Source organism: Nicotiana tabacum, chromosome 17, assembly GCF_000715075.1.
Source record: "Nicotiana tabacum cultivar K326 chromosome 17, ASM71507v2, whole genome shotgun sequence".
In the NCBI taxonomy this organism is placed as follows: Eukaryota; Viridiplantae; Streptophyta; class Magnoliopsida; order Solanales; family Solanaceae; genus Nicotiana; species Nicotiana tabacum.
The window spans coordinates 135,857,829-135,880,216 of NC_134096.1; the positions used below are offsets into that span (position 1 = coordinate 135,857,829).

General features: G+C 35.3%; 1 protein-coding gene across 1 annotated transcript; it reads right to left on the reverse strand.

The window, feature by feature from the left end:
• Nucleotides 1–485: 485 nt before the first annotated feature.
• LOC107832729 (3-hydroxy-3-methylglutaryl-coenzyme A reductase 1-like) lies at nt 486–4,251 on the reverse strand. Its single transcript, NM_001326284.1, is given in 4 exon segments — nt 486–1,298; nt 1,798–2,144; nt 2,425–2,606; nt 3,140–4,251. Coding segments are annotated over 4 exon segments (1,815 nt in total). The 5' UTR covers nt 4,183–4,251; the 3' UTR covers nt 486–1,055.
• Nucleotides 4,252–22,388: the final 18,137 nt, after the last annotated feature.

A 22,388-nucleotide genomic window follows, 5' to 3' on the forward strand; every position in this document is an offset into this window, starting at 1 on the left:
AGACTTAGGACAGAGGATTGGGTGAAGTTATCAAATTTCAGATTGATTTCATCTTTGAGAAGAACTTATAGGAGCATTGACATTTGATTCGTGTTAAGCTTTTGAATCTTTAACATATTGAGTAATTGTTTACGAGAACAGAAAATTGTTTGGTTCATTGCAAGGGTAAAATGATTCTCTTTCCCCGTTGTTTTGACAATTGAACCTTCAACTTGGACAAGTTACAAGGAATGCGAATATAAACCAGTGAAGCATAAATGATTTTTGTCGTTAGCCTTAGTTGGCAAACCCTGTGCTAATTTGGATCCATAATTGTGGACTAGAATAGTTTAAGTTAATTAAATAGTGATTCGGGGACCTAAATACAACCAATCTTCACATGAACAGGAGAGATGCATCGGCTTTAAACGTGTGTAGGCACATATATCCATGTTCTCGGAATAAACATTTGAATGAATGGGTGCATGAACAAACAACAATGATGATAGAATAAAAGGAAATAATTTCATATACAAAAGCAAACTTTCTGAGCAAACATAAAGAGTTTGAGATGCCATTTCTCTCTAAATTACAATCTAGTCACAATTAACAAACAAACGAAAGACAGTACAACAGAAAAGATTATTTAAAAAAAAGGGGTTATCTTCCTTGGCGCATGAATGAAATTAACCAAATGTTGAATTACAAGTTAACCCCACTGGTCACCATCCCACCTAACACCTTTCGTAGATCTTCACCAAATATTTGCAGGTTTTTTTACACGAACTCAGAAAAAAATACGACCCTACCTCCTCACATGCCTTCATAGAAAGAATACAACACTACATACAGATCCACGTCCACCCTTGATTTGCTTGTCTTTTTCTTCTTGATCTTTCTCCACATGACTAATGCCTTACACTTTTTCAACTTTTTGGTCTACCCTTTACTTATTGCTCTCCCTAATTGGAAAATTTTATTCCTACTTTTATTGTAATCCATTTCTTTAATAATGATGGTCCATAAAGGATGGTGATGTACACGATGTTGGGATAATAAATTTGTCTTTTTCCTTACTAAGAGGAAATCTTAGTAACATCTTTGCTAGATCTATTGTATTTCATGTGACTCTTAACCAGCTGCCCTGCTGAGATAGCAGACATGAGAGATAACTCACCAGCAAGAACAGAACCTGCTACTATTGTGGCCAAGAGCCTTGCATTTGACCCTGCTGCCTCCCTGTTTGCACCTTTCACTCCTAATAAGTTCAAGCAAGCTGATTGTGATGCAAGTTGAGTTCCACCACCAACTGTGCCAACCTGAATTCATAATGATAAATGCATTATTATTAATACAGTATACAAGAACACGTGCAAGTTTGTCTCCAACAGATGCCACTTGATCATGAATTTCTAACAAGACAGCCTCTGTCAATGAACCCAAATGACTGAAGACGGAAGACCATATCAATATTTCTGGCACCACCTGACCTTCTACAGACACTACACTAGTATATCTCAGTATTTAATTGTTCAGCTACTTGTCATTGTTTCTTCTGGGGGAGATTCTACTACTATTAAACTTGAGATCTGATGAAATCAAAGCTGTAGCCTGCATGCACTTCGTTAAAAGCACTGTCTCTTTAATAATTTTAAACTGACTTCTTGTTTTTATCCATATTTTTAGCATAAAAATCAGTAATTTAATGATTTTTGTTAAATGTCCTCACATGCAGCAGGCTAGGTGGAATAATGAGTGAAGGCGGGAGAAAAGAATGCAAGTATAATAAAGAGTAGAGTACACATGTCAATTATATACCTCAATAGAAGGCATAGTTACTGAAATATGGAGGTCTTTGCCATCATTTACAGCCTCTATCATAGTGATGCAGTGAGAACTCTCAACATTTTGAGCAGGGTCCTGACCAGTGGCTAGATATACAGCGGAGACGATGTTACTGGCATGGGCATTGAAGCCACCAAGGGCACCAGCCATGGCTGAACCAGTAAGGTTCTTAAGCACGTTCAGCTCCACCAGAGAAGCAACCTCTGTTTTCAAGACTTTCTTCACCACCTCTTCCGTGATAATTGCCTCGCAAACTACCGATTTTCCTCTCCCCTCAATCCAGTTAACTGCTGCAGGCTTCTTGTCCGAGCAAAAGTTCCCTGTCATGTTTCAAATAATTTCAATTAAATAAACATCTCTACACCAACTAGGAAAAAAAATGATAGTAACAATAATGAAGATGGAGAACCAAAAGACGTGCATCATAACTGGATCTTTATGCAGACTAAAGAGAGAATAAATTGTACTAATAATGTTTTCTTTCAATGCATTGAATAGTACTAATGTGAAATCTGCCATGAAGATACACTTAGAAAGTTTTGCTTAGATAGGAAAAGTAGTACGGAATTATAAATAAAATAAAAAAGGTCGACGGAATACCAGATATGCCGATGACGTCCATGTCGGGATATTCATTTTGAAGGTAATCCAGAACGTTTTGCACACCTTTGGACACCATGTTCATTCCCATTGCATCACCAGTGCTACAGCTAAATCTCATATACAGATTCTTACCAGCTATAGCACATTGAATGCTCTGTAATCTGGCAAATCTGCTTGATCTGCAAAATATACCATTCAAAACATAAATTATAAAACTTGAATCACAATATTGAATAACATGCACATTATAGATAATCTCAGCATCTATAAAATGGGCAAGCAGTCAGAATACTATAGAAATTACCAATATTTCCTTTTCCTTTTTCTTATTTTTTTAAGGTGGGTGAATTGAATGTATTAAGAGAAAATGGATTTTAGAAAATAAAGGAAAAACTATATTAAAAGAAAGAAACAGATCATGTTCTCACTAAACACATCAACATTAAGAGATCCCAAAAGGGGAAAGCTTAAGAAAAATTGTAACAGAAAATATTGACTCAAGATATAGAAAGAGAAGCAAAACTTAAATGCTCTGTTTGAACTATTTCATGCTAACTCACACCAACTATACAAGAGCTCCAACATTTCAGTAAATTAAAACTACTAGTTATTTATCGTGTTGTTGAAGGAAAGTAAGCACAATATATACTCCTACATCTTGGAAAATAATAAGCATAAGACGAAAAATAAAATAAAGAAGAAGAACACTTACTTGTTGAAAACAAGTGACAGAGTCTCAAAATTCAAGGGATCCTCAACGAAGAACTTCAACTCCGCAGCCCTTTTCGCGGTGGCGAACCTGACCACAGGAGCTCTTGTCATCCCATCTCTGAGCAACACACTAATGGCGCCACCGGAAGCAAAGATTGCCTTGCAACCCCTGTTGGTGCTAGCCACTAAACATCCTTCCGTCGTTGCCATTGGCACCGAATACTCTCTCCCATCAAGCAACAAAGGCCCCGCAATTCCCACGGGTATCTGCACGTATCCTACAGGCATCTCACAGCACTGTCCAAGAATAGACTCATAATCAAATCCCTCCAACGGTAGCCCTTCCAATGACTTCCCTGTAATCCTCTGCAACGCCTCTCTACGAACAGAAGCAGCTCTTTTGCAATCAGCAAGCTTCGATTCCAAGGAATAAGACGGTGTTTTACCCTGAACAACAGATTGTATAATCTCCTCGTCATCCTCGGACACTGCTGGTGTAATTATGGGTGCAGGCTTTTCCGCAACGGCTAAAGCTACCTTAGCAGGTTGCTGTGGAACCATTGGGACTATTTGTCGAGCAGATGGTGGGGGTACAGCGCAGCCGAGAGTAGTTGCTGCAGCACATGGTCCACGGCGGCTATCTTCCTCAATAATAAACTGCTCAGTATTCTCATCTTCAACATCCCAGGAATCACTGTTGGACCTTGAGACAAAAGACTGAACAAATCCGATGCCAAAAAAGCCCAACAGATATATAACGGAAGCGATCAATGAAACCATAGCGACCAATTCAGAAAGGGTAACCATATGGAGAGGCGTCGAATTACGGATCTTCTCACGCCACCTGACGAGAAGGAAATACATGACAGAGAAAAACATGGTGAAAAATAAACCATTGGTGAGATACAATGGGAGTGGAAGGGCATCAGATGCTTTGGGAGAGGAAACTTGTTGGGTTTGTTTGTGGGGTTTGAGAGATTCGCCGGCGGAAACGTCATCTTTGGAAGGGTAAAAGGGTTTGACAGGTCGCCGGCGAACGTCCATTGTTGATTTTCCCGGTAGGAACACCGGCGAAGAAGGAGATGACGTGAGAAAATAAGGAATGAGGGAAAAGGAAAGAAGTATTAAGCAGTGATAGTATGTATGTGTGGAGAAGCGAAAGTTGAGGAAATGTATTTATAGAGGAAAAGCGGTTAGCGCGCTATTCTTTGGGGCCACGCAATCCGCGTGCTGTTCGCCCATCTACTTCGTGTTTTTTCTGTTTCTTTTTAAATGTTTATCTTCTTAAAAAATGATGTCTGAATTTATCCTAGAGTAATCTATTGACGATTTATTATAGTCGCTAAGCATATGTCTCGGGTAAATTCCGTCCAATAAGGCACATATTTCCTATCAAGATGGATATGGCTGTTAACGGCGGCTAAATCAGGAATTTAGTCTCGGGTATTCAAGCTAGGAAAAAAGTAAAAAAGAGATTTTTACACAATAACAGTTCATATTCTTATTTTTTTAACTATATATATAAATTATATATAATTATACATATATAATACATAAATTATGTATAAATTATACTTTCACCGACTATTTTTAGTTTAAATGATTGGACGAGTGACTATTTAGGTTAATTCTTCTAAAAAGAATTCTCCAACAAAGAGTAATGTTCGATATATATTATATACCTTTTAAAATACTCCCTCCGTTTCAATTTATGTGAACCCATTTGACTAGGCACATAGTTTAAGAAAAGAGAGAAGACTTTTGAACTTGTGGTGTAAAATGAGGCATATATATTTTATGTGACTATAAATCATTGCATAAAGGTAAATTATTTTCAAATAAGGAAAGAGGTCATTCTTTTTGGCATGGACTAAAAAGGAAATAGATTCACATAAATTGAAACGGATGGAGTATAATATTTTACCTATATATGCAGTGTAATTTTTCTACGACCACCCTTTAAGATATGTAGTTTCGCCTCTGACTGTTAGCTTACAAGCTCATCCAAATTTAATATTTTTTTCAATATATATATATATATAATTGTGTGTGTATGTGTGTGAAAAAAACCATAAATTTTTATTAATGTTATAATTTTAAAAATACAATAAATTTAGTGCTAAAATCTCAATGGTCGAATTCATCAATCTAATTACGGATCTAACTCTATCTCTGATAATTTGTGACCAACGAAGTTGGAGTTCATATTGTGTCTTGTGATAGGGGTCTCCAAATAATTTGTTATGTGCTTCAACCCCTTAGCTATGTCCTCAGTGTTTTTTATCTTTTCTTTCTCCTTTTAAATTTCTTTTTAGTGATAAATGGTGATTAGTTTTATTTGTTTCTGTTTTGTTCAGTTTGGGGTCAAAATTGGGGGTGGGGGTGGAGAAGGAAGAAAGAAGGGTCTTTTATATTGTTTTTAGGGAAGAAGAAAAGGGTTTGTTACAGTTTAGTAAGTCAAGTTGAATGGTGAAGTGGATTAATGGGAGTAGACACATATAAGGATACGAACACAAGAAATAAATTCGTTCGCACAATCTTTTTTCTTTTTATGTTCTTAAGCCCTTTAAAGTTTAAAAGCTTTCCGTGGTCACTATTTGGTAGTTCTTTTTCCTTAAGCACTCTTGTGAAAATATACCTAAAGATATAATTATCATAAGATATTTAATATTGATCGGCGACATTAGGGGCGGCTCAATCATATGTGTGGCCTAAAGCAAAAGATAAATGTGATACCTAAATTTTAAAAAAAAAAATTATTATCAATTTCCTCTAATAATCTTTTTTCAATTGATAATATAACCAACAAATTTAATTTATCCTGAGACATTATTAATCGCATGTAAGATTTTATCAATTATAATCTTGAAAACTTTTTTTCTTTGAGATAATTATTATAGAAAAACTCTACTTTTATACGAAAGTACTAAATATTATTTTTTAAAATACTTATAAATCTATTATTTCTAAAAAAAAGAACCCCAAAATTTGGGGCGTAAAGCAAAAGCCTTACTTGAATATACATTAGAGCCGGCCTGGGCGACATGCATGAAAGTGCGAAGTTACTTCTTGTGTCACCCAAATAGAAAAATTAATTAAATAAGAAGTGATTAATTAAAGAACTCTTAAGGTAAACCAGGGGTAGATTTTCTCCAGATGTCACATGGTACCAATCGATCCTTTCATTTTGGATCACATTCTTGCTTAAACAATTCGTTGATCAAATCTGAACTTTTGTTCTGTGTAACCAAACGTTAATATTTACTGTAAAGTTAAAATTAAGTGATGTACATTAATAATTCTAAGTATTTACGAACTGTCAGTATGTAACGGATGGTGCTAGATGGTTTGTCTTTTATTTTCTTCCCATTTTACTAATCCTGGCTTCTCCCACAATTAAAAAACTCAGTAGGCAGGTGACAAATTATTATTAGGGATATATTAAATATGCCCTAGATCTAATCTCATATTTAATAATTTGAACATATTTTTGTGAATGTTATTTGATATAAAAATATATATGGCATTTGATATTCATTTATCATAATTATTATTAATTGCCTGATTAATTTAATAAGGTCCTTGATTAGATTTTGAGACTTGTCATCATGATGGAATCATGATAATGAGAGTAAAGTCTCTTACAATTTAACCTAAATTTTATTTTTGATCGTATGATTATTAATTTGGACATTAGCAATCCGGTTAGATCAATATTTATGTGATCATCTTTATGAGATAAATATTAGTTGATCTCATTAACTAAATAACACAAATAGATAATGCATATAGAGATATGATCATTGAACCGACTCATTAGATAATTTCTAATGGTTAGAATTACCATAAACTGTCAATGGGATATTCTCTTGAAGAATGTGATGTAAGAGTTTCCTTTGACATGATATCATCATAGTAATTGACAAGTTATTTATTGTGCTTTGATACTAGACACCTATGGCCCTATGTCGATAGTTGAAAGGATATTGGGTACGATTAAATACTTGTAGAATTAGTGATTGATCAAGATGGAATATGTGAACTCTTGGTAATGAGTTTAAGAAGCTCCATGTTGTCATAAATTATAACTGACCAAATTAAGACCTTGGGCAGGGCAATTGAATGAAAGAAGAAAAAAGTTTCTTAGGTCATTCAATGGTCGATTATTTTTGACATGACACATAGTCGGCCGCCTGTTAGGATTTGACAGTTGAACCATATCCTAGGGTGACCCATAGCTATAAGGACAAAATGAATTAATACATTATTCTTCTACAAGTTATTGAGAGTTATACTTCATGCTATCCGGTCGTTAAGGAGTATTGCTAGATGTCACCCTTGATTAGTATATTGATGTGAGCAATTTACTACCGGTTTAGTATTGAACCTATGGGGTTGCACACTAACGAGTGTTCTGATCTTTGCTAAATGATTAATTACTTTATTATTTGATAATTAAATTAAAAAATTTAATTAGTCAAATAAATTTAGTTATTAGTCCAAATAAAATATTATTATATTCTTTGCTAGCACATAAGATATAATTAATATTGTGGACAAGTTGAAGTTTTCTATTTTAAATAAAAAAATAAATTTTATATATATATATATATATATATATATATATATATATATATATATATATATATATATATATATGTATGTATGTATGTATGTATGTATGTATGTATGTATGTATGTATGTATGTATATAAGTTACATGTTTTTATTTTAAAATGTTGATTAAGTTATAGAATTCAATTTAGAATTGAATTCCATAAATGAATTACATGTTTTTATTTTAAAAGTATGACTAAGTTGTAGAATTCAATTTAGAATTGAATTCCATAAATGAGTTACATGTTTTTAAAATATTTACCATAAAGCATGTGATTTGTATTTTCCAATGAAAATTATGTGTATATATATGTGTGAGTCCTAATTAAGAATAAGGAAGATATAGATCTTATACATATTGTAAAGTCATGTAAAAACCAGGAGAGTTATTCTTGAGAAGAAAATTACTTTGAGAAAGTAATAGTGCAATACAAAGCCAAGATAGAAAATACTAGTACAAGAAAATTATTTCTTGTTCTTCTACCTTTGAGTTGAGATTTTTGAGAAAAATTTTAACACAATATTTTCATTCAATTTGTTCACAGGATTTCATTGATCAAAGAGTTGATAGCAAGGATCAGTCCCGGTGTGGATACACATAGAGTCTTCGCACTATCGAAGAAATTTAAAACGAGACTCTCTTCGCCATGTACGTCTTAGATCCAATCTTTGACATGCAAAATAAATTTTAAACACGAAAAATTCTGCATAGAATTGTTATTGTCTTCCGTTGCGTGTTATGAAAACCTCTACGCAATCCTACAATTATATGTCATATTAATCTAAGCAGTCCATTTGTTTATTTCCTTGTGTTGGTGAAATTTGTAACTGAGAAGAGTTACATAGCTGATTAACAGGGTAATTAACATTATTAATGAATAGAGTGACCTGTGGGTATCTCTTCAAACGAAGATCATAATGCATGCAGGGGTGATCGTAAAAATCCGAAAAACCGAACCAAACTGATCAAAAAAATCGATACTTTTTAGGTTTGGTTTGATTTGATTTTGGTTTTGAATTTTAAAAACCGATCAAATTTGGTTTGGTTTTGGTTTTAATCAAAAACTAACCGAAAAAACCCGAACCAAACCGACTATATACACACACACACACACACACACACACACACACACACACAAAAAATAACCGAAAAAACCGAACCAAACTAACTATAGAAGTAGCTATTTAAATGTATTATTACACCTATATATATGTATATTTTTATATAAAGTTTCTAAAATTTTATGGTACATATTAGTCATTTATATTTTTACTCTAGTTTTTTACTATTACAATAATCTAATTCTTTGGATTTACATTCTAGTTTGGTTGGTAGTTTTCTTTTGTTAAATACAAAAAATTATTTCATGTTAAATATAATCGATTTTTAATTGAGTACTTAAATTATTCATCACTATTTGATTCAATTATCATCAATATATTTTGGTAAATGATAGATTTCTCAAAGAGCAATTGGTTTGATAGTGTTAATTGAAAATGTAGACTAGGGAATATGTGCTTGGTAGTTTATCTCTCAAATTAAAAACCGATAAATAATCAAAAAAATCGAAAAACCGACCAAAATCGAATTGATAAAAAATCGACTTAATTAGTTTGATATTGGTTCCAATATTTAAAGAATCGACTTACTTGATTTGATTTTTTTTAAGGAAAAAAATCGATCCAAACCGAATCAATAACACTCCATGCTTTGAAGTTTGGAGATTGAACATTGATTTCCCACTGGACAACAAAAAAGGCAAACGACTTAATTACCTTGGTTTCTTCGTAGGGAAAGTTGAATTGTTATTACTCTGATTATGATTATTCTAGTACCATATATATTTTTGTTTATACTGGTCTCTCGGTATGTGCGTTGCACATATATGCCGAGTTATGTAGTACACAATTTTTTAAGAATAATATCAATATTATTAAAGTAAAATTTTGAATAAATAATTATATATAAATAAATAAAATATAAGTCGGGCGAATGACCGATGTAGATTATTGTATAATCACTTATTTACCGAGGTCAAGATAATTGGATATTGTGGGTGACTTATTTTTTATAAATTTTAATTTTATGAGGTATAAATATATATTCCTAGTGTATGTTACTATCATCTGTTTTGGTTGTGATGTCACGATCATGATTCTTGTTGTCGACATTGATCTCTCTTAAGAGTAATGTAAAATTGGCTATGTGAAAACGCGATGTGGTAGAGACTGTTCGATATTGGGATTTGTTTGACGTATGTTTTATTTATCGTCGTTGCAAAACATAAAAGTAGATGGAAATATTTTCTGATAAAATTTAAAGGATATCTTTCATTTTCACAGAGAAAAATAATAAATTCTTGAAATAAACACATGCTTGGTAGCATATTGACCGGTTATAATTTCTGCATGTATACATTGTTGTTATATCCTCTACAAATCATCCATGTACTATTGTATAAGCTTTTTGAAAAGTCCAAAATTTAAGTCATTTGCTCGGAAATTTAGTTTATGAACTTAAAATGTAGTAATTGTTCAAGTGCTAAAATACTTATTAAAGAACGACCAATATCAAAAATATCCCTTTGATATTTTTTTTAACAAATAATTAAGTGTCACAAATTTAAAACTATTGTTTTCAAATTACAAATTTTGTAGGAGTTTTAATATGTGTCTTTTATAATTTGAGTTTGAATATGCACATCTTTTGCAATAAATATGACTCGATAGTGCTTATTGACTATTCCATTCTTTCTTAGCTTGTCACCCACTTCTTCAATGTAATTTGACAAAATAAACGTTTTGAATCTCATTCTTCCTTTAAGGTTTAATTTTTTTAACATTCAGTACATTTGGTGGACAAAAAGTAAATTATTCCTTCATAAAATAAACTAATTTATTAGTTCATAATACCAATCATAAATACCACATTGAATAATTATATAAAATAGTACTTATTTTATTCAATGATATTATCATAAAATAAACATAGATTTATCGTTTCTCTCCTAAAGAGTTGTCTCTTTCAATAAAATAACCAACTTTAAATGACCGATCGGGTCGTTACAAGAGTTCCAAGAACCAGAGATATTCCCAAAGTTTGGACAAATTTTGATACTGCCGTAGTCCGTTTCACTGAGTGGTCTTGTGAGTGCACACTGTTATACATATACAGAATTGTGTCAAAATAATAAGTCATCTGAATGAATATATATTATCTTATAATATTAATAATTCATGCGCTAATTCTGAAAAAGCCAAAATAAGAAACAAATGGAGAAACAAAAAATGTATGAACTTCAAATTGGGATGCATCAACGGCGGATCTACAACATTCTGGACTTGCTTTCTTTCATGAATCTCCCTTTCGTCAACGTGATGTCAGTGTTGAACACTTTATTTTTCATCATTTTTTTCTTTTTCCTTCTCAATTGGTCGATTACTCCTACAATTACTCTATCACGGACATGTTGGTATAACTTGCAAAACAAACAACACACTTTTTAATCAAAATAATTACTATTATTGTTCTATAAATATTGAAAAAGAATCTAAAAGAACCAAATTGTGCAACCATTTTTTTAATAATGAATAATTGTAAGAGACTTGATGAATTACGAAATCGGTGTTAGGCAAAGGGGTTTTAGGAAGTTGTCATTAGTATTTTATGCTCCAGAATATAATGGCTACTAAAGAGGCCGAAGTTGCACTTTTTGAAATTTTTTACTACAAGAATTTAACCCAATGGAAATAAATAAGACCACTCCTACGAATATAATGAATATTTTTCATCATTTTTTTCTTTTACTATTGGATAACAAGACCTAGGAAAAATGAATGTCAATATTTCTGAACGTTGGTTAATGAGAAGAATTGGCCGATGATTAGGAAAAATGACTCATCTGTATGTATTTGCTGCAACAGAACAGTAAGCATTTAAATAGGTGTGACATTTAAAATTTAAAACAACCAACAGTTTAAACTGAGTTTCAAAAAGTTAGTTATCAACTAGAGCATCACAACTTTTGAAATAGACATGTCTAATTGGTTGCCTTCTTTCACGTTAAGTATTATTTTTAGTATAATATTTTAGTAATTAAATGATATTTCTACATATATTTATTAGAAGGATATTTTGAGATTCAACTTTTTAGTTTTGGAGTTCCCACTTTTATAATAATATATAATGTCACATAAACAACTACGATACACATAATTTTTCGTAACACATACATTAAAAATTGGACTCGCCAAAAATACATAGTTATATATTTACATATGTACACATGTATATATAAACTCGTGACAACAATAAAGTTACTAAACAACTTTGTAACTTTAATATGCTAGGTTAATTGTCAGTATCTTTTTAAAACAAAGTAGATTAGCCAACGTGAATAGTTATTGGCTTTGACTAATTTTCATGAATGAATGCTAATCGACAGACACATTATATTATAGTAAGTATTACTTTAGTTGATAAAATCATGAATCAAAAAGTAGAATTGATACGACTAAGCAAGCCAATAATAATCATACAAATCATAAGCCAATATTCAAGGAAAATAAAAGGATTGAAAGAGTCCATAGAAACTTATCTGCTAAGAAGGTCCCGTATCACAGATAGATGTGAACCAAAACCATGAACTTTTTTCTTTTTTTAATCTCAATTGCATTTCTAGAATTTTGGCCTTAAGGTTATTTTCTTATTTATAATTTCAATTGAATGCCCACCAAAAACGTTTGCCTTTAGATTTAAAGATTGTGAAGAGTCATCACTTTTACTAATGTGAAGGATCACATCCCTTCAAATAAATTTGGTGTTTATTTAAAACTTTTGGTAAAAATAAAGTATTTAAATTACTTAGAAGGGCATTTCGGTAATTCAATTTTTTAGTTAAGGGCTTCCCACTTTTATGATAATATAGATATAAATACATAGGGAGGTTTGGTTTCTTCTCATTACGAACTTCAACCTATGATAGGCTCATAACAGTCAAAGTGCATGCACACCAATAGGATATATTCTGATCAAAATGACACCATATTGACTAAATTAGTATGAATAAAGGAAAACAAGAAAAAGGGAGAGAAAAAGAAAAAAGAGATATACATACACCATTATATATGAATAAGTTATGCAACCGAAAGTCATGAATATATTTCATTTCGTCTTCTTGTGCCAATAGCTCTAATCCATATTAAAGAGATTTGAAAATTCTATTCCAACTTATAGTAGTTATAACACCTGATTCATAGTTATTGTATTAATAACGCTTGTCACAACTTAATTACCAAATATATCCTTAAAATGTCAAATATAATTTATATACGTTTATATCTCTATGTGTATCTTGTGATAAAACTTAATCGCACCGAATTTAAACACTTATATATCATGGTTAAGTGATAAATTATCGTGAGAATATATATTAATTAACTATAATTTAGTGATAAACATCGTGAGACATATGTTATGTATTTATTATGTTGGCGTCAAAATCCAATGCAAATAAATATTTACCTTATACGTAGTATATATGTATCTATTTGCAACACTTAGCTTATATAATTTTAAACGACTGAATATTCCTAATATGAGTAACAAGTGCTATATACCAATAGTTATTTTAATGCATGCTAGTCATAGCTCACCGAATTAATTACCTAAAGAAAATGAGTTAAAAATAATTGAGATTTGTATATATTCAATGCAAAATGTCTGAGCAAAGTCAGTATAGTAAAAAACAGGTTCTTAGGAACTCTAACTCCCCTTTTAAATTTTTTCGGAAATATGAGTAGGCGGTTCAACACTTCATTTTGAACTTGTGTTGAAATTTTTTCCCAGTTGAAGGTAGGCTCATGGATCTATATAAAATAAGATAAAGTTACCAGAAAAGAATATAATGGGACGTTGTTGTACATATTTGAAATTATGGGAATTCAGCTTCACAATTTTGTTTTTTTAATTCTATATAGACCCTTCCAGGAACTAGCCTAACCAGCTTAAATTAAACTTCAATATTTGAAGTATTTGACTACTGCCTGCTGGCGGAAAAGTATTCATTGTACAACGGCTGCATCCAAACCAAATGCCAAACAATATTGACGAAATTGGAATTCCTATTTAACACACTAAATAATAATGGTTAATATTACAAAAGGCGGCATATGCTGATTGCTGAACGTTCATCTTGCCAATTGTAATTAAGCTTATTTTGATGTGGCTCTTTATTATCATATAGGAGTAGTAATTAAGCTTATTTTGATTGTCAAACGTATAATCATAATCTCTGCTCAATTATGATGATGAAGAAATAGCAGCAGGAGGCTGTACCTCGCTATACATTTTTCGAAGTTGCCCAGCCAATCTCGTGGGTATTCATATAGATTTTTTTTTTTAATTTTCTTAAATTTTTGTTTTCCATGAGGATTTAGGTTGGCCAAATTATCTGCATGCAGAATATTGCATGTGTTTGTCAAATTCTGGACTAAGTTTTAGTATACTGGCATTAAATTTTCGTCCTCTACTCTGCATGAACGTTGAATTTGTAGCCATCTAAGTCCCTTCGATTGATCGGTAAGGCCAATTTAATTTTCCAAAATCTTTTTTTTTTTGTTACAAAGCTGTTAAAGTAATTTATCAAGATACTCTATGTATATATAGTTCAAAATTCTGAATATTTGTTGGTTCAGATGTAAATCAAATTGCAGTCAACTATAAAATCATTACTTAGAAACTTGTATATCCAGTGGAAGCTATTGCAGTAGTTAATTAAGTAATTCCGTCAAACTTTAGATTAGTGGGACTGGAACTTAAAATTGGTTAGTTCCATACATTTGCCAGACGCTTTAAGTCAAAAGTGAGTATCCACCAAATAATTCCTGAAAATTTGTCCTAGGCTGCTGAGCAAATGCCTACTTTAGTCACCAAAAGCGTGCACAGGAAAGTGTAGAACTTGACTTTTTTTCCTTCTATACTGTTAGTCCAAAACTGACTGGAAACTAACTTGTAATTCTGGAATTTTAAATAAAATAGAAGGTGCAGTGCATCAAAGCCAAACATATTTTTTCTACGATATGCCACTTGATATTCCTCACTCCTTCCTTTCGTCCTCCGCTCCCTCCAATCCTTCGAAAACAAAACATTTAATTAGAGGTTAAATCTACAACTCTATAACTGTATAGGGTAAAATATGATATGACACGTGGCTGACTTAAAAGGAGGACATGTGGAATCCAAGATGGGATGGTTGAGGTCCGAACGCAGGCACTGCGCTTGTCGGATAATGTTCATAAAAGTGTATTAAATGTTCTGCGCCCGGTAGCATTTAATAAAGAATATTCTACAGCATTAAGAGCGACAGTCCATTAAAGAGAATTTGACATTTATACTCAACGTTACATCTTCATCAATGACCCTCATAATTGGCATTAAAGGAGGGTATGATCCTAAGACCTTTTTCCCTAGGCATAACTATAAATAGTGAGCTCAGTTACCATTATAACGACACGAATTTTCTGGCAAAAACATATACTATATTCTATACAAAACTTTGTACAATTTCACTTTCTTGTTTTTAGATATCATCATTGCTGTGTTCGAAAACCTTGTTCACGAAATTATCATCTGTACCATTTCATCTACATTATAAGGCTAAGTATTGTGTGTTTCTTCAATTATTATATTATTTCAGGATCAAATTAGTTCACTTGTCTAGAAACCATGTATAAATTCAACTGTACCGTTTTACGGGTAAATAGTTTGGCTCCCACCATGGGGCTTTGACGGGCGTGCAATTAAATTGATCCTTTCCGTTTTTACTAACATTTTTTTGACTATTTTATCTTTAAAAAAATCGTAAAAATGGCAGACAACACTGTTAACGATACATGCAACCCTGAAATTCGAGGGGATCAGCCTCATTTCGAGGATTCGATCAGTGATACCCGCAATGAGGGGAATGACGCCACGCCGGTGCATGACCGACGGTACCCTCAACAGGTTCGGGAAACAACCCCCAATAATGCTGACGAGGAACAAGTAGCGGATGCTGTAAGGATCTTGCAAGAGCAACATGCAATCATTCTAGGCCATCTCACGTGACAGGATCAAGTTATGACGGAACTAAAACAGGCGCTATTAGGTGCTTCGAATAATGCAAACATGCGCGACCCGGTTATGTCCGTTGTTCCTGCAGACCAAACAACGCACAAAGTCGATAACAACACTCCTAGGGGTGAAGTTGGCTCCGATGGGGCTGGGGGGAGCAGATCAGGTCTTAACAACGAGAACGATTCATTCAAGGATGAGCACGATTCATTCAAGGATGAGCTTTTACGGTTCATGAGGGAAGTAAATTCCCGCATGGATCAAATCCCGGACGCACCACCAGTATTGAAAGGCCCGAACTCGAAGAAGTATGTTCAATTACCGTACAATCCAAGTGCGGCACAAGAACTAATCCCGAAGCGTTTCAAAATGCCTGAAATTCCAAAGTATGATGGAACTTCAGACCCGCAGGAACATATTACCACCTACACAACGACGGTGAAAGAAAATGATCTAACTCCTCACAAAATTGAATCTGTGTTGCTAAAGAAATTTGGTGAAACTCTCACGAGGGGAGCCTTAACGTGGTATTCATTACTTCCCGAGCATTCCATATACTCTTTTGAAATGCTCGTGGATTCTTTCATTAAAGCTCATGCCGGGTCCAGAAAGGTGCAAGCCCAGAAAGCCGACATATTCAGAATCGCACAAGGAGAATCAGAATTATTACGAGAGTTTGTCACCCGGTTCCAGAAAGAAAGAATGTTTCTCCCGGCAGTCCCGGATGAATGGGCAGCTGAAGCATTCACCAAAGGATTGAATCCGAGAAGTTCAGACGCTTCCCGAAAGCTGAAGGAGAGCCTGCTTGAGTTTCTAGCAACAACCTAGGAAGATGTTCACAATCGGTACGAGTCAAAGATAAGGATCGAAGATGACCTATCAGTTTTACATCATCGGCCAAAATATGGGAAAAGAACAGAGAAAAATCAAAGGATGACTATGACGTGGATAGGCGGACTACGAGGGGTCGGTTTTTGCCCTACGAGCGTACCGAAGGCCGTGGCAAAAATTTTCGAGCAGCAACCAAGTTCACCGTTGACGGAGGGACTGATCGTGGTCGAAACAATATATCACTTTAAGATAAACAAACGTCGGGGTCTCGAGATCTTTCTTACCCCAGGTTATCAGAATATAACTTCAACGTCAGTATAGTAGAACTGGTGTTAGCCATGAGGAACATTAAAGAAGCACGATTCCTAAGACCTATAAGGTCCGATTCCAGCAGAAGGATCCCAATTTATGGTGCGAATACCACAGGATGAACAGTCACCGGACAGGTGACTGCGGACATCTTCGGGAGGAGGTGGAAATGCTATTGAAGAATGGTCATCTCTGATAATTCTTGAGTGATCGAGCTAAGAACAATTACGGTCACAACAGAGACAATGCGGAATCCTCGAATGCAGGAGAGAAAATCCCACACCGAATGATTAACATGATCTTTGGGGGGAACAATATTAACGAGGTCACATTTTTGGCGGCAAATAAGACTAAAGTATCGATAACTCATAGTAAAAGACTCTAGAAGGACGATATCACTTTCACAGAGGAAGACGCAAACAGATTGATGTTACCACACAACTATGCACTGGTAATCTCTTTAAATGTGTTAGATTTTAAAATTAAGCGTGTTCTAGTGGATCCAGGAAGTTCGGCTAATATCATACAATGGAGAGTATTAGAACAAGCTAAACTCACTGGAAGCATTATTCTGGCGACAAAACTCCTCGCTGGATTCAACCTTGCGAGCGTGACGACCCGGTAGGAGATCTTGCTACTACAAATGACGAAGGAGTAATGAAAACAACTCTCTTCGAAGTAGTGGATTGTGATATTGGATACAACATCATCTTAGTAAGGCTGTGGTTACACGAGATGAAAGTTATACCTTCGACGTATCACCAACTGCTGAAGTTTCCAACGCCCGAAGGAATCAAGCAGGTAAGAGGTGACCAACCGGTAGCAAGGGAGATGAATGCAATATCAGTTTCCAATAGCAAAGTGAAGGAGCGCAAGGCATAGCAATTACAGGAACCGACGCCTACTCCCGAGTTAGAAAAGGTTACTCCAGAGGCAGAATCGTCAAAAAAATATCAAGTGCCGAGATATTTCCATGTTCCGGAAGAAACAGACGCAACGAAATCCACAACAGAGGAACTAGAGCAAGTTTCATTATTCGAAGAATTCTTAGAAAGAAAATTTCACTTGGGAACAAGACTGCACCCCGAGCTCAGGTCTGGTTTTATTGAATTCCTTAAAATTAATGATGATTGTTTTGCATAGTCGCACGAGGATATGACAGGTATCCCGACGGAAATAGCCATGCACAAGCTAAGTCTGGATCCTGACATACCACCGGTACGACAGAAGAAGCGCCCTATTGCCGAGGCCAAGAATAAATTCATCAAAGAAGAGGTAAAGCGACTTGCTTAAAATGGGTTCGGTCAGAGAGGTAAGATATACAGACTGGCTAGCCAAATGTAGTAGTAGTTCCTAATAAGAACGATAAATTTCGTATGTGTGTAGATTATAAAGATCTTAATAAGCTTGCCCGAAAGATTCATTTCGACTGCCAAATATCAATCAAATGATTGATGCCACAACCGGGCACGAACTGATGAGTTTCCTTGATGCATATTCTGGGTACAACCAAATCAAGATGAACCCGGAAGATCAGGAAAAGACTTCATTTATAACAAATTTCGGTACCTATTGTTACGATGTAATGCCTTTCGGGTTGAAAAACGCCGGAGCCACTTATCAACGGCTCGTAAATAAGATGTTTAAAAAGCAAATAGGAAAAACCGTGGAAGTTTATATAGACGATATTCTCGTTAACTCTTTGAATTTAGGTGACCGCCTTAAGCATTTTCAAGAAACATTAGATATCCTGAGGAAGCATAACATAAAACTTAATCCCGAAAAGTGCACGTTCGGGGTCAGCTCCGGTAAGTTCCTGAGGTTTCTGGTCTCACAAAGGGGAATTGAGGTAAACCCCGACAAAATCAAGGCCATAGACGATATCCCGGATCAATTATCAAACGTGAAGAAAGTCCAAAGACTCATAAGAAGGTTAACAACTTTGAGAAGGTTCATTTCCCGATCGTCGAAAAAGTGTCATCGCTTCTTTACATTGCTAAAAAAGAAGAACAATTTCGAATGGACGCAGGAGTGCCAGTAGGCTTTGAGGGACCTGAAGAAGTACTTATCAAGCCCCCCATTGCTCTCGAAACCAAAAGAAGGCGAAACATTGCTAGTCTACCTCACGGTTTCAGAAGTTGCGGTAAGGGCAGTTTTAGTCCGGGAGGACGAAGGTAAGCAATTTTCTATTTATTAGGTTAGCAAAATTTTAATGGGAGCAGAAACTCACTACCCACATTTGGAAAAACTAGCCTTAGCTCTCATAGTCGCCGCTCAGAAGTTGAGGCCCTATTTTCAATGCCACCCAATAACTGTCGTGACTACTTTCCCTTTGCGAAACATCCTTCATAAACTCGAACTCTCGGGCAGATTGGCCAAGTGGGTCGTCGAAATGAGTGTATTCGATATAGAATATAAACTGAGGACTGCAATTAAGTCACAAGTCTTGGCTAACTTCATGGCCGATTTTAGTCTAGGACTGCTACCTTTGGCAACCAAGGAGGCAATCATGGTGTCGGAATCGACATCAGGGGTTTGAACCTTATTTACGGATAGGGCCTCGAACGTGAAAGGGTTTGGGCTCTAAATAGTTTTAATCACGCCTTCGGGGGAAACCTTAAGGCAAGCTATAAGAAAAATTCCTTTAACTAACAATGAAGTAGAGTATGAAGCTTTGATTGCAGGGCTCGAATTGACCCGGGGACTTGATTCCGAGGTTATCGAAATCAAATGTGACTCACAGCTGGTGGTAAATCAAGTTTACGAGATCTTTGATACCAAAGAGGAACATATGCAGCAATATGTGATAAAGGTCCAAGCTCTTTTAGCACGATTCTGTGAGTGGTCAATCACTCATATTATGAAGTGAGAGGATAATGCAGAAGCGGATGCATTAGCAAACTTAGGTTCATCGACGGAAATAAAGGGATTGGAGTCCGGAACGGTGGTACAATTGATGAGTTCAGTCCTTGATACGAATGGTTACTATGAAGTGAATTCGACTAGTCTGGTCTGGGACTAGAGAAACAAAATAATAAACTACCTCAAGCATGAAAATTTGCCCGGCGATCCCAAAGCGTCACGAGTGTTACGCACCAAAGCTGCACGTTATAGCTTCAGAAAAGACCAATTGTATAGAAAATCTTTCCAAAGCCCGCTGCCCCGGTGTTTGGGAGCATCAGAAGCTGACTAAGTCATAAGAGAAATCCACTAAGGGATATGCGGCAATCACTCAGGCGCATAGTCTTTGGTGCTAAAATTGGTACGGGTGGGTTATTATTGCCCTCGCATGGAGCAAGACGCCAAAGATTTCATACGAATATGTGATAAATGCCGAAGCTATGCATCACTAGTATATCAACTGGCAGAACCCTTACATTCAGTTCTGTCCCCGTGGCCGTTCATGAAATGGGGGATGGACATCGTCGGACCGCTGCCGCCGGCTCCCGGAAAGGTAAGGTTTCTTTTAATTTTGACTGATTATTTTTCTAAATGGGTGGAAGCAGGTTCTTATCAGAAGATCAGAGAACGTGAAGTGATCGATTTTTTGTGGAAAAATATAATTTGCAAGTTCGGAATACCAAAAGAGATATCATGCAACAATGGTCCATAATTTATCGGTGTAAAAGATACAAAGTTCTTAGAAGACCTGAAAATAAAGAGAATCACATCCTCACCTTATCATCCGAGCGCAAATGGTCAAGCGAAGTCAACAAACAAAGTGATCATTTAGAACCTCAAGAAAAGGCTAGAAGCAGCAAAAGGCAAATGGCCTGAAGAGTTGCCCAGAGTTCTATGGGCCTACCGAACAACGACCAAATTAAGTACAGGAGAAACTCCTTTTTCCCTCGTGTATGATGCTGAAGCCCTAATCCCGGTTGAAGTGGGCGATCCCACTTTGAGATACTCTCAGACAAATGAAGAATCAAATGACGAAGCAATGCTAATCAATTTGGAACTGCTCGAAGGACGTAGGGACTTGGCGTATGTAAGAATGGCAGCTCAAAAGCAGAGGATGGAGCGATATTACAATCGAAGATCCAATTTCCATTTTTTAAAAGTAGGAGACTTGGTTCTAAGGAAAGTAACACAAAATACCGGGAGCTCAACACAGGAAAGCTAGGTCCAACGTGGGAAGGTCCTTACCGGATTTCAGCTGTCGCTGGGAAAGGATCATACGAGTTGGAGAACCAGAATAAGGACAAGTTGCCCAGTAATTGGAACGTGTCACACCTCAAAAGATATTATTGCTGGTAAACAACACTTAAATAAAAAGTATGTGCTGCACTCTTTTTCCCTTCGTTCAATTTTTGTCCCAATGGGGTTTTTTTGACAAGTTTTTTAATGAGGCAGCGACAGAAAATATACTAAAAGACAGCAGCAATAAGACCTTTGATTGTAAGGCAAACGAACAAGCTCCCACTCGGGGAATCTTTGGTTCAATAGCAAATTCCCACCGGGAAGTTAAGTTTACTACCGAATAGAGGTTACCCGACCGTTCACGGGCACAAACCGCCAGAGGAATGATAGGTATTCTTTCGCTCGATAGCATGGATTTCTAAGGGGAAACAAGATATGTTGCCAAGTGAAGGATTACCTAGCAATTCATTGGTGGGACCTTTGAAGATACAAGACTTCCAGTGTTCCAATTCGCATTCAACACTGGGGGGGGATGATATGAAGATACGGCAACAATGACTGCCACGTCATCCAGGAACAAAAATCCGGAAACAAAATGCATCGTCGGGACCAGAGACTACACAACCAGCCCCGTAGAAATAAGTTGTACAAGAAAGCCGCAAGTAATGACAATTTATTTTCTGAATAGCAAAATGCTTATGTAATTTCTGAAAATAGAAGGAATAAAATGAATTTCTTTTGCTTTTATCTTTTTTCTTGTCTGAGCTATGAGCTGATTTTTTCATTTGAAAGTTAAACAAGCACTTCAAATGTTAGTGCCATAATGAACATGAGGCGTCCTCTTCAAGAGCACAGTAAACATAAGAGGGCCCTCTCTTATAAAAACCCTCACGTTAAAGGGTTGGTTCCGAAAGAATCAATGCCCGGAATCCAAAATGCCATCGGGGAAAAATACACCCGAAGTCGCATATGAAAAGGACGCAAAAAGCAAACTCGCGCAAATATTCATAGAAACCCCACATAAAAGGGAAACTTGCGCAAATATTCGGAGAAACCCTCACGTAAAAGGGATAATACTCGGAACAAACAATTTCATCCCCTTAGTATGTTCCAATTACTTCGAAGAAAAGGCATCCGAGACTACACATAGTAAAGCGCGAATTGAACAACATGCGCGGAATACTTAAGCAAATGCAAAAGTTAAAAGCTTGCATAGATATTCAAACGAAAGTAAGACTCA